The 14,206-nt window shown below is 52.9% G+C and overlaps 1 protein-coding gene across 1 annotated transcript in view; it reads left to right on the top strand.

The window, feature by feature from the left end:
- LOC144487336 (chromodomain-helicase-DNA-binding protein 3-like) overlaps positions 1-14,206 on the top strand; it is a gene marked incomplete at its 5' end in the record, with an annotated part of 178,666 nt that overhangs the window by 28,077 nt on the left and 136,383 nt on the right. The window contains 3 exons of the mRNA XM_078205414.1: positions 110-354; positions 3,514-3,641; positions 11,939-12,077. Of these exons, the coding sequence (XP_078061540.1) occupies positions 110-354; positions 3,514-3,641; positions 11,939-12,077 (512 nt within the window). The remainder of the gene's footprint in view (positions 1-109; positions 355-3,513; positions 3,642-11,938; positions 12,078-14,206) is intronic.

The raw sequence follows: 14,206 nt of genomic DNA, 5'->3' as shown, positions 1-14,206 counted from the left end.
TCCTTCTGCGCTGTGTAGGGATTCTACAATAAATGCGAGTCTTTAATTCTGTGTACGTGTAACGTGTTGGGCTTCTTTCGGCTCATGTGAATGTGTTTTTGATCTCCAGGCCGCTCATTGCCAAGAAGAACCCGAAGATTCCCATGTCCAAGATGATGACGATCCTCGGAGCCAAGTGGAGAGAGTTCAGCGCCAACAGCCCGTTCAAGGGATCGGCAGCAGCGGTAGCGGCAGCTGCTGCAGCAGCCGCGGTGGCAGCCGTGGTGGAGCAGGTGTCTGCCGGCGCCTCCTCGGGGACCGTCCCGCTGCCACCGGCGCTCCCCGTCCGTAAGGCCAAGACCAAAGAGGGCAAAGGTAAGTGACACCGATGCGTGCATGCGCTCACGGCGGCAACCCGTAGGAGCAGTTAATGCCAAAACACTCCATAAAACTGACCAAAACGTATGGAAGACTACCCAATCTTTTAGATTTGATTTATTATTGTCCCATGTATCGGGATACAGTGAAAAGTATTGTTTCTTGCGCCCTGTACAGACAAAGCATACTGTTCATAGAGTACATAGGGGAGAAGGATTTGATTTATTATTGTCACATGTTGTCAATGGGTTTAATTTATTTACACTTTCATAGAATCATAGAAACCCTACAGTGCAGAAGGAGGCCATTCGGCCCATCGAGTCTGCACCGACCACAATCCCACCCAGGCCCTACCCCCACATATTTACTCGCTAATCCCTCTAACCTACGCATCCCAGGACTCTAAGGGGCAATTTTTAACCTGGCCAATCAACCTAACCCGCACATCTTTGGACTGTGGGAGGAAACCGGAGCACCCGGAGTAAACCCACGCAGACATGAGGAGAATGTGCAAACTCCACACAGACAGTGACCCGAACTGGGAATCGAACCCGGGACCCTGGAGCTGTGAAGCAGCAGTGCTAACCACTGCTACCGTGCTGCACATGTATTGGGATACAGTGAAAAGTATTGTTTCTTGCGCGCTATACAGAAAAAGCATACCGTTCATAGAGAAGGAAAGGAGAGAGTGCAGAATGTGGTGTTACAGTCATAGCTAGGGTGTAGAGAAAGATCAACTTAATGCGAGGTAGGTCCATTCAAAAGTCTGACAGCAGCAGGGAAGAAGCTGTTCTTGAGTCGGTAGGTGCGTGACCTCAGACTTTTGTGTCCTTTTCCCGACGGAAGAAGGTGGAAGAGAGAATGTCCGGGGCGCGTGGGGTCCTCAAGACTATCCAATCTTTTTAACTTGATTTTGATTTGGTTTATTATTGTCACATGTATTGGGATACAGTGAAAAGTATTGTTTGTTGCGCTCTTTCCAGACAAAGCATACCGTTCATAGAGAAGGAAAGGAGAGGGTGCAGAATGTAGTGTTACAGTCATAGCTAGGGTGTAGAGAAAGATCAACTTAATGCGAGACAGGTCCATTCAAAAGTCTGACGGCTCCAGGGTTCTAAGGATCACCAGATCTGTAAGAGATTTAATTAGAGCATTGTTAGAGAGTTTAAAAGAGTTAGAATGAAGTTTTAGGAGCAGAGAACGAGAGTAAAAGATAGAATTGGAAGCAACGCTGGACGCAGCTTGCAAAAAGTCACCCCGCCCCCCCCATCGCCATCTTGGAGACAGAAGAAAAAAATCTGTCTCCGATGCCCCGTCGACATATCTTATAGACTGCACACACACAGTGAGCCCACTTCCCTGGCTCTGTTTCACCCCACTAAACAAATTGAACCTTGGTTAAACCACTGGGTGCTGTGCACAGTTCTGTTCTGGTTGCCGTGCTGTAAGACGGGTTATGGAGGCACTGGGAGAATGTGGTGTAGTGGTAATGAAACTAGTAATCCAGAGGTTAATGCCCCGGGGATACGGGTTCAAAGGCCATCGTGGCAGCTGGCGTTTAATAAATCAGTTAATAAATCTGGAATTAAAAACCAGTCGAAGGGGAACCCATCTGTTTCGCTGATTAAATCACAGAATACCCACAGTGCAAATCGAGTCTGCACTGATGACAATCCATCCAGGCCCGATCCCCGTAACCCGATGTATTTACTCCAGTCTGCCTGACACTAAGGGGCAATTTAGCATGGCCAATCCACCTAACCTGCACATCTTTGGACACTAAGGGGACAATTTAGCATGGCCAATCCGCCCAACGTACACATTTTTTGGACTGGGGGATGGAACCAGAGCACCTGGAGAAGGTGCAGACTCTACGCAGACAGTGACCCGAGGTTGGAATTGAACCCGGGGTCCCTGGTGCTGTGAGGCAGCAGTGCTGACCCCTGCGCCGCCCTTAACGTCTTCTGTGAACAATGACCAATTCACCTTTCCTATTTGGTTTCTGGATCTTCACAGAATCATAGAAACCCTACAGTGCAGGAAGAGGCCACTCGGCCCATCGAGCCTGTACCGACCACAATCCCACCCAGGCCCTACCCCCATATCCCTACATATTTTACCCACTAATCCCTCTAACCTACGCACCTCAGGACACTAAGGGGCAATTTTAGCACGGCCAATCGACCTAACCCGCACATCTTTCGGACTGTGGGAGGAAACCGGAGCACCCGGAGGAAACCCACGCAGACATGAGGAGAATGTGCAAACTCCACACAGACAGTGACCCAAGCCAGGAATCGAACCCAGGTCCCTGGAGCTGTGAAGCAGCAGTGCTAACCCACCGTGCCGCCCAATATACAACCTTAGAGGATTGTAAATTGTTATAGACCATGTCATGCTTGTTTAAACACTCGACATTGTCTGTCAACTATCGAAAACCTTTTCTTCATCCACCATAGCCAAGTTGCCCCTCAGACCTTAATTTCCTTTATTCAGCCTTTGAGACCTGTCGTTCAGAATTTAAAAAATCTCATTTTGAGAGATTGAAGAGTTTAGGCCGATACACTCTGGAATGTCGAAGAATGAGGGGGAGATCAGATTGAGGTACACGAGATGATAAAGGGTATGGATAAAGTAGACGTGGAGCGGATGCTTCCTCTTGTGGGGCATTCGAGGAAGAGAGAGGTCACAGGCTGAGGATAAGGGGGCAGCAAATTTAAAACAGAGTTGAGGAGAAAGGACTTCTCCCAGAGGATTGTGAATCTGTCGAATTCGCTCCCCCAGAGTGCGGTGGATGGTGGGACAGTGAGTACATTTAAGGAGGAGTTAGACTGATTTTGAATGGTTTGGAGGGTTATCGGGGAGGCAAATGGGGATGAAGAGCGTATCAGCCATGATGGAATCGCGGAGCGGACTCGATGGGCCGAATGGCCTAATTCTGCCCCTATATCTTATGACCTTATGAACTATTTTCAAAGTTGCTGTAAAATTCTAGCATATTATGATCACTATTTCCTAATGGCTCCTCCACAGCAAGTACATGCTCCAGGAATTCATCCCGTACAGCATGAGCAGTAAGGAGGTTTAACCCGGTCTGTATTTAAATTGAAGCCCCCCGCACCCCCATGATCAAACGGCTCGTTCTTGTGGTTGCAGGTCCCGGTGCGAAGAGACGCAGTAAGAGCCCCAGGGTCCCGGATGAGAAGAAGAAGAAGAGGAGGAAGATGATTCCCCTCAAAATCAAGCTGGGGATAATGGGGTCAAAGAGGAAGAAAAGCTCCTCGGTAAGTGTGAGGTTGTCTGCATTCCAGCTCCACAGCTTAGTCTTTCACACAAACCATCCTGCATTACAGTAAGGTATACAATACTGCTGAGGGTGGGTCTGTCACTGTATAACTCTGGGGTACAGTACTGGTGGGGACGGGTCTGTCGCTGTATAACACTGGTATACAATACTGCTGAGGGTGGGTCTGTCACTGTATAACACTGGGGTACAGTACTGGTGGGGACGGGTCTGTCGCTGTATAACACTGGGGTACAGTACTGATGGGGACGGGTCTGTCACTGTATAACACTGGGGTACAGTACTGGTGGGGGCGGGTCTGACACTGTATAACACTGGGGTACAGTACTGGTGCGGACGGGTCTGTCGCTGTATAACACTGGTATACAATACTGCTGAGGGTGGGTCTGTCACTGTATAACACTGGGGTACAGTACTGGTGCGGACGGGTCTGTCGCTGTATAACACTGGGGTACAGTACTGATGGGGACGGGTCTGTCACTGTATAACACTGGGGTACAGTACTGGTGGGGGCGGGTCTGTCACTGTATAACACTGGTGTACAGTACTGGTGGGGACGGGTCTGTCACTCTATAACACTGGGGTACAGTACTGGTGGGGATGGGTCTGTCACTGTATAACACCTGGATACAGTACTGGTGGGGACGGGTCTGTCACTGTATAACACTGGGGTACAGTACTGGTGGGGATGGGTCTATCACTGTATAACACTGGGGTACAGTACTGGTGGGGACGGGTCTGTCACTGTATAACACTGGGGTACAGTACTGGTGGGGATGGGTCTGTCACTGTATAACACTGGGGTACAGTACTGGTGGGGACGGGTCTGTCGCTGTATAACACTGGGGTACAGTACTGGTGGGGACGGGTCTGTCACTGTATAACACTGGTGTACAGTACTGGTGGGGACGGGTCTGTCACTATAACACTGGTGTACAGTACTGGTGGGGACGGGTCTGTCGCTGTATAACACTGGGGTACAGTACTGGTGGGGACTGGTCTGTCACTGGATAACACTGGGGTACAATACTGCTGAGGGTGGGTCTGTCACTGGATAACACTGGGGTACAGTACTGGTGGGGACAGGTCTGTCACTGTATAACACTGGTGTACAGTACTGGTGGGGACGGGTCTGTCACTGTATAACACTGGGATACAGTACTGGTGGGGACGGGTCTGTCACTGTATAACACTGGGTTACAGTACTGGTGGGGACGGGTCTGTCACTGGATAACACTGGGGTACAGTACTGGTGGGGACGGGTCTGTCACTATATAACACTGGGGTACAGTACTGGTGGGGACGGGTCTGTCACTATAACACTAGGGAACAGTACTGGTGGGGATGGGTCTGTCACTGTATAACACTGGGGTACAGTACTGGTGGGGACGGGTCTGTCACTGTATAACACTGGGGTACAGTACTGGTGGGGACGGGTCTGTCACTATAACACTGGGTTACAGTACTGGTGGGGATGGGTCTGTCACTATAACACTGGGGTACAGTACTGGTGGGGACGGGTCTGTCACTATAACACTGGGGAACAGTACTGGTGGGGACGGGTCTGTCACTGTATAACACTGGGGTACAGTACTGGTGGGGACGGGTCTGTCACTATAACACTAGGGTACAGTACTGGTGGGGATGGGTCTGTCACTGTATAACACTGGGGTACAGTACTGGTGGGGATGGGTCTGTCGCTGTATAACACTGGGGTACCGTACTGTTGGGGACGGGTCTGTCACTGTATATCACTGGGGTACAGTACTGGAGGGGATGGGTCTATCACTGTATAACACTGGGGTACGGTACTGGTGGGGACAGGTCTGTCACTGTATAACACTGTGGTACAGTACTGGTGGGGACGGGTCTGTCACTGTATAACACTGGGGTACAGTACTGGTGGGGATGGGTCTGTCACTGTATAACACTGGGGTACAGTACCGGTGGGGATGGGTCTGTCACTGTATAACACTGGGGTACAGTACTGGTGGGGACGGGTCTGTCACTGTATAACACTGGGGTACAGTACCGGTGGGGATGGGTCTGTCACTGTATAACACTGGGGTACAGTACTGGTGGGGACGGTTCTGTCACTGTATAACACTGGGGTACAGTACCGGTGGGGATGGGTCTGTCACTGTATAACACTGGGGTACAGTACTGGTGGGGTGGGTCTGTCACTGTATAACACTGGGGTACAGTACTGGTGGGGACGGGTCTGTCACTGTATAACACTGGGGCACAGTACTGGTGGGGACGGGTCTGTCACTGTATAACACTGGGGTACAGTACTGGTGGGGACGGGTCTGTCACTGTGTAACACTGGGGTACAGTACTGGTGGGGACGGGTCTGTCGCTGTATAACACTGGGGTACAGTACTGGTGGGGATGGTCATTCACTGTATAACACTGGGGTACAGTACTGGTGGGGACGGGTCTGTCACTGTATAACACTGGGATGCAGTACTGGTGGGGACGGGTCTGTCGCTGTATAACCCTGGGGTACAGTACTGGTGGGGACGGGTCTGTCACTGTGTAACACTGGGGTACAGTACTGGTGGGGACGGGTCTGTCACTGTATAACACTGGGGTACAGTACTGGTGGGGACGGGTCTGTCACTGTATAACACTGGGGTACAGTACTGGTGGGGACGGGTCTGTCACTGTATAACACTGGGGTACAGTACCGGTGGGATGGGTCTGTCACTGTATAACACTGGGGTACAGTACTGGTGGGGACGGGTCTGTCACTGTATAACACTGGGGTACAATACTGGTGGGGACGGGTCTGTCGCTGTATAACCCTGGGGTACAGTACTGGTGGGGACGGGTCTGTCACTATAACACTGGGGTACAGTACTGGTGGGGACGGGTCTGTCACTGTGTAACACTGGGGTACAGTACTGGTGGGGACGGGTCTGTCACTGTATAACACTGGGGCACAGTACTGGTGGGGACGGGTCTGTCACTGTATAACACTGGGGTACAGTACTGGTGGGGACGGGTCTGTCACTGTGTAACACTGGGGTACAGTACTGGTGGGGATGGTCATTCACTGTATAACACTGGGGTACAGTACTGGTGGGGGCGGGTCTGTCGCTGTATAACCCTGGGGTACAGTACTGGTGGGTATGGGTCTGTCACTGTATCACACTGGGGTACAGTACTGGTGGGGACGGGTCTGTCACTGTATAACACTGAGGTACAGTACTGGTGGGGATGGTCATTCACTGTATAACACTGGGGTACAGTACTGGTGGGGGCGGGTCTGTCGCTGTATAACCCTGGGGTACAGTACTGGTGGGTATGGGTCTGTCACTGTATAACACTGGGGTACAGTACTGGTGGGGACGGGTCTCACTGTATAACACTGGGGTACAGTACTGGTGGGGATGGTCATTCACTGTATAACACTGGGGTACAGTACTGGTGGGGGCGGGTCTGTCGCTGTATAACCCTGGGGTACAGTACTGGTGGGTATGGGTCTGTCACTGTATAACACTGGGGTACAGTACTGGTGGGGACGGGTCTCACTGTATAACACTGGGGTACAGTACTGGTGGGGACGGGTCTCACTGTACAACACTGGGGTACAGTACTGGTGGGGACGGGTCTCACTGTACAACACTGGGGTCCAGTACTGGTGGGGACGGGTCTCACTGTATAACACTGGGGTACAGTACTGGTGGGGACGGGTCTCACTGTACAACACTGGGGTACAGTACTGGTGGGGACGGGTCTCACTGTATAACACTGGGGTACAGTACTGGTGGGGACGGGTCTCACTGTATAACACTGGGGTACAGTACTGGTGGGGACAGGTCTGTCGCTGTATAACACTGGGGTACAGTACTGGTGGGGACAGGTCTGTCGCTGTATAACACTGGGGTACAGTACTGGTGGGGACGGGTCTGTCACTGTATAACACTGGGGTACAGTACTGGTGGGGACGGGTCTCACTGTATAACACTGGGGTACAGTACTGGTGGGGACGGGTCTCACTGTACAACACTGGGGTACAGTACTGGTGGGGACGGGTCTGTCACTGTATAACACTGAGGTACAGTACTGGTGGGGATGGGTCTGTCACTGTATAACACTGGGGTACAGTACTGGTGGGGATGGGTCTGTCACTGTATAACACTGGGGTACAGTACTGGTGGGGACGGGTCTCACTGTACAACACTGGGGTACAGTACTGGTGGGGACAGGTCTGTCACTGTATAACCCTGGATGATAGTACTGGTGGGGACGGGTCTGTCGCTGTATAACACTGGGGTACAGTACTGGTGGGGATGGGTCTGTCACTGTATCACACTGGGGTACAGTAGTGGTGGGGACGGGTCTGTCACTGTATAACACTGGGGTACAGTACTGGTGGGGATGGGTCTGTCACTGTATCACACTGGGGTACAGTAGTGGTGGGGACGGGTCTGTCACTATAACACTGGGGTACAGTACTGGTGGGGACAGCTCTGTCACTGTATAACACTGGGGTACAGTACTGGTGGGGATGGGTCTGTCACTGTATCACACTGGGGTACAGTAGTGGTGGGGACGGGTCTGTCACTGTATAACACTGGGGTACAGTACTGGTGGGGATGGGTCTGTCACTGTATAACACTGGGGTACAGTACTGGTGGGGATGGGTCTGTCACTATCACACTGGGGTACAGTAGTGGTGGGGACGGGTCTGTCACTGTATAACACTGGGGTACAGTACTGGTGGGGATGGGTCTGTCACTGTATAAGATTGGGGTACAGTACTGGTGGGGATGGGTCTGTCACTGTATAACACTGGGGTACAGTACTGGTGGGGATGGGTCTGTCACTGTATCACACTGGGGTACAGTATTGGTGGGGACGGGTCTGTCACTGTATAACACTGGGGTACAGTACTGGTGGGGACGGGGTCTGTCACTGTATAACACTGGGGTACAGTACTGGTGGGGACGGGTCTGTCACTGTATAACACTGGGGCACAGTACTGGTGGGGACGGGTCTGTCACTGTATAACACTGGGGTACAGTACTGGTGGGGACGGGTCTGTCACTGTGTAACACTGGGGTACAGTACTGGTGGGGACGGGTCTGTCGCTGTATAACACTGGGGTACAGTACTGGTGGGGATGGTCATTCACTGTATAACACTGGGGTACAGTACTGGTGGGGACGGGTCTGTCACTGTATAACACTGGGATGCAGTACTGGTGGGGACGGGTCTGTCGCTGTATAACCCTGGGGTACAGTACTGGTGGGGACGGGTCTGTCACTGTGTAACACTGGGGTACAGTACTGGTGGGGACGGGTCTGTCACTGTATAACACTGGGGTACAGTACTGGTGGGGACGGGTCTGTCACTGTATAACACTGGGGTACAGTACTGGTGGGGACGGGTCTGTCACTGTATAACACTGGGGTACAGTACCGGTGGGATGGGTCTGTCACTGTATAACACTGGGGTACAGTACTGGTGGGGACGGGTCTGTCACTGTATAACACTGGGGTACAATACTGGTGGGGACGGGTCTGTCGCTGTATAACCCTGGGGTACAGTACTGGTGGGGACGGGTCTGTCACTATAACACTGGGGTACAGTACTGGTGGGGACGGGTCTGTCACTGTGTAACACTGGGGTACAGTACTGGTGGGGACGGGTCTGTCACTGTATAACACTGGGGCACAGTACTGGTGGGGACGGGTCTGTCACTGTATAACACTGGGGTACAGTACTGGTGGGGACGGGTCTGTCACTGTGTAACACTGGGGTACAGTACTGGTGGGGATGGTCATTCACTGTATAACACTGGGGTACAGTACTGGTGGGGGCGGGTCTGTCGCTGTATAACCCTGGGGTACAGTACTGGTGGGTATGGGTCTGTCACTGTATCACACTGGGGTACAGTACTGGTGGGGACGGGTCTGTCACTGTATAACACTGAGGTACAGTACTGGTGGGGATGGTCATTCACTGTATAACACTGGGGTACAGTACTGGTGGGGGCGGGTCTGTCGCTGTATAACCCTGGGGTACAGTACTGGTGGGTATGGGTCTGTCACTGTATAACACTGGGGTACAGTACTGGTGGGGACGGGTCTCACTGTATAACACTGGGGTACAGTACTGGTGGGGATGGTCATTCACTGTATAACACTGGGGTACAGTACTGGTGGGGGCGGGTCTGTCGCTGTATAACCCTGGGGTACAGTACTGGTGGGTATGGGTCTGTCACTGTATAACACTGGGGTACAGTACTGGTGGGGACGGGTCTCACTGTATAACACTGGGGTACAGTACTGGTGGGGACGGGTCTCACTGTACAACACTGGGGTACAGTACTGGTGGGGACGGGTCTCACTGTACAACACTGGGGTCCAGTACTGGTGGGGACGGGTCTCACTGTATAACACTGGGGTACAGTACTGGTGGGGACGGGTCTCACTGTACAACACTGGGGTACAGTACTGGTGGGGACGGGTCTCACTGTATAACACTGGGGTACAGTACTGGTGGGGACGGGTCTCACTGTATAACACTGGGGTACAGTACTGGTGGGGACAGGTCTGTCGCTGTATAACACTGGGGTACAGTACTGGTGGGGACAGGTCTGTCGCTGTATAACACTGGGGTACAGTACTGGTGGGGACGGGTCTGTCACTGTATAACACTGGGGTACAGTACTGGTGGGGACGGGTCTCACTGTATAACACTGGGGTACAGTACTGGTGGGGACGGGTCTCACTGTACAACACTGGGGTACAGTACTGGTGGGGATGGGTCTGTCACTGTATAACACTGAGGTACAGTACTGGTGGGGATGGGTCTGTCACTGTATAACACTGGGGTACAGTACTGGTGGGGATGGGTCTGTCACTGTATAACACTGGGGTACAGTACTGGTGGGGACGGGTCTCACTGTACAACACTGGGGTACAGTACTGGTGGGGACAGGTCTGTCACTGTATAACCCTGGATGATAGTACTGGTGGGGACGGGTCTGTCGCTGTATAACACTGGGGTACAGTACTGGTGGGGATGGGTCTGTCACTGTATCACACTGGGGTACAGTAGTGGTGGGGACGGGTCTGTCACTGTATAACACTGGGGTACAGTACTGGTGGGGACGGGTCTGTCACTGTATAACACTGGGGTACAGTAGTGGTGGGGACGGGTCTGTCACTATAACACTGGGGTACAGTACTGGTGGGGACAGCTCTGTCACTGTATAACACTGGGGTACAGTACTGGTGGGGATGGGTCTGTCACTGTATCACACTGGGGTACAGTAGTGGTGGGGACGGGTCTGTCACTGTATAACACTGGGGTACAGTACTGGTGGGGATGGGTCTGTCACTGTATAACACTGGGGTACAGTACTGGTGGGGATGGGTCTGTCACTATCACACTGGGGTACAGTAGTGGTGGGGACGGGTCTGTCACTGTATAACACTGGGGTACAGTACTGGTGGGGATGGGTCTGTCACTGTATAACATTGGGGTACAGTACTGGTGGGGATGGGTCTGTCACTGTATAACACTGGGGTACAGTACTGGTGGGGATGGGTCTGTCACTGTATCACACTGGGGTACAGTATTGGTGGGGACGGGTCTGTCACTGTATAACACTGGGGTACAGTACTGGTGGGGACGGGGTCTGTCACTGTATAACACTGGAGTACAGTACTGGTGGGGACGGGTCTGTCACTGTATAACACTGGGGTACAGTACTGGTGGGGACGGGGTCTGTCACTGTATAACACTGGAGTACAGTACTGGTGGGGATGGGTCTGTCACTGTATAACACTGGAGTACAGTACTGGTGGGGACGGGTCTGTCACTGTATAACACTGGAGTACAGTACTGGTGGGGACGGGTCTGTCACTGTATAACACTGGGGTACAGTAGTGGTGGGGACGGGTCTGTCGCTGTATAACACTGGGGTACAGTACTGGTGGGTTGTGTGTTAATTGATGACTTCCAAGTCTCTTTGATGTTTTGCATTGCTGCAGGTTTCCGATAGCCATGTGAGATGGGCAGTTGCTGATTGAAGTGTTCTGAGGTGCCCTTTGGTACGGCAGAATCTCCTCCTTTGGTTTCTGTTGCAGTCTGCCTGTGTGTGAGATCCCAGTGCCCTTGGATAAGGGGTCTGCTTCGCCCTGTCGGGCTTTGTGTTGCAGACTAACTGTTCCACGCTTTGATGTTGAGTCTGAGGCTGTGCGCTGTCACGTCCCAGGAGCCGCCAGTTTCACACTGCACTGCTGTGCTCTGTTTCAGAGTGACGAGGCGGATTTGGACGGGGAGTCGGATTTTGATGATGCCAGTGTGCACAGCTCGTCGATTCGATCTGACTGCTCGGCTGGGCCCCTGAGAAAAGCAAAACTGAAGGGCAAGGTTGGCCGCAAGAAGAGGAAGAGTAAGTCTTGTGGCCACTGAAGGTCGTGCAAATGCCTCAGAGGGTGATGTTTGAAGGGCAGATTGTACACACCTCCCTTTCATTCTCCTGGGTATCTGAGGTGGAAGGGGTTGGCTTGGCAGAGGTGCTGAAAATGTAACAGGTCTGAGTCGGGGAGAAAGAAACGGGGAGAGATTCTAAACACGGGGGTTAACTCTCCACCCCCTTTAACATTTCCCCCAGACTAAACCCCCTCACTCTCCACCCTCTTTATAATCCCTCCCCCCAGACTAAACTTCCTCACTCCCCACTCCTTCAATATCCCCCCCTGTCTAAACCCCCTCACTCTCCCCTTCAATACCCCCCCTGTCTAAACCCCCTCACTCTCCCCACTCCTTCAATATCCCCCCCGTCTAAACCCCCTCACCCTCCCCTTCAATACCCCCCCTGTCTAAACCCCCTCACTCTCCCCTTCAATATCCCCCCTGTCTAAACCCCCTCACTCTCCCCCCCCCCCTTCAATATCCCCCCTGTCTAAACCCCCTCACTCCCCCCTTCAATTTCCACCCCCCGTCTAAACCCCCTCACTCTCCCCCCCTTCAATATCCCCCCCCCCGTCTAAACCCCCTCACTCTCCCCTTCAATACCCCCCCTGTCTAAACCCCCTCACTCTCCCCTTCAATACCCCCCCTGTCTAAACCCCCTCACTCCCCCCCTTCAATATCCCCCCCTGTCTAAACCCCCTCACTCTTTCCCCCCCCCCTTCAATATCCCCCCTGTCTAAACCCCCTCACTCCCCCTTCAATATCCCCCCCTGTCTAAACCCCCTCACTCTCCCCCCCCCCCTTCAATATCCCCCCTGTCTAAACCCCCTCACCCCCCCCTTCAATATCCCCTCCTGTCTGAACCCTCTCACTCCCCCCTTCAATATCCCCCCCTGTCTAAACCCCTTCACTCCCCCCTTCAATATCCCCCCGTCTAAACCCCTTCACTCCCCCCCCCCCCCTTCAATGTCCTCCCAGTCTAAACACCCTCATTCCCCCCCCCTTAATATCACCATCCCTCCTGACTAAATCTCACACCCCGCCCCCTTTCATCCAGGGGGAATATGCTAGCTCCTACGGGGAGAACCCGGGTCCCTGGCGCTGTGAGAGGCAGCAGTGCTAACCACTGTGCCGCCCCCTTGAGGTGTCCATTGCAATTCATGATTCCGGTAGCGCTGACTTCAGCCGGTGAATAGTCGGTTCTCCAGCTTGGCCGGGAAGCTGCCCCTGTTTCTGTTTCGGCTGGCTTGGCTTGCTTCAGCACTGGGGAAGAGAGAGCTGTGTGTAAAACTGGCCAGGGATTGCTGCTGCCTTTCCTTCTGTGTCACGAGCTAACAACCCAGCACAAGTCGACCCTGACCAAGATTTGCTGCTGGCTTTTATCCCAGCCTTTTGTATACTCCTGACAGGTGACAAATCCACAAACGGATCTGGGACATTGCTCATTATTAATTGCTGCTGAGATGAAAATTGGCTCCCATTATATCCAAAGGAGATGGCAGTTAGTTTCTGCACGGCTTTCGTGATTGTCTTAGAATCATAGAATCCCTGCAGTGCAGAAGAAGGCCATTCAGCCCATCGAGTCTGCACAGAACACAATCCCACCCAGGCCCTCTTCCCGTAACCCTACATATTTACCCTGACGCTAGGGTCAATTTAACACGGCCAATCAACCGAACCCACACATCTTTGGGAGGAAACCGGAGCACCCAGAGGAAACCCACGCGGACACGGGGAGAACGTGCAAACTCCACACAGACAGTGACCCGAGGCTGGGAATCGAACCCGGGTCCCCGGCGCTGTGAGGCAGCAGTGCTAACCACTGCGCTGCCCCTTTTGTTTGATGCGTTCTCACTTGGAAACAGTATGCCCCCATGTAAATCGGGGGCTTTTTCCCAATACGGTGGCACAGCGGGTTAGCACTGCTGCCTCACAGCGCCAGGGACCCGGGTTCGATTCCCGGCTTGGGTCACTGTCCGTGCGGAGTCTGCACATTCTTCCCCCCCCGTGTCTGCGTGGGTTTCCTGTGGGTTTGCTCCGGTTTCTTCCCACACTCCAACGATATGTGCGTTTGGTGGATTGGCCGTGCTAAATTGACTCTAGTGT

The sequence above is a fragment of the Mustelus asterias genome, unplaced genomic scaffold (assembly GCF_964213995.1).
Source record: "Mustelus asterias unplaced genomic scaffold, sMusAst1.hap1.1 HAP1_SCAFFOLD_741, whole genome shotgun sequence".
NCBI classification, from domain to species: domain Eukaryota; kingdom Metazoa; phylum Chordata; class Chondrichthyes; order Carcharhiniformes; family Triakidae; genus Mustelus; species Mustelus asterias.
The sequence above is the reverse complement of the archived record's forward strand: the minus strand, read 5'-3'. Positions and strand labels throughout refer to the sequence as shown.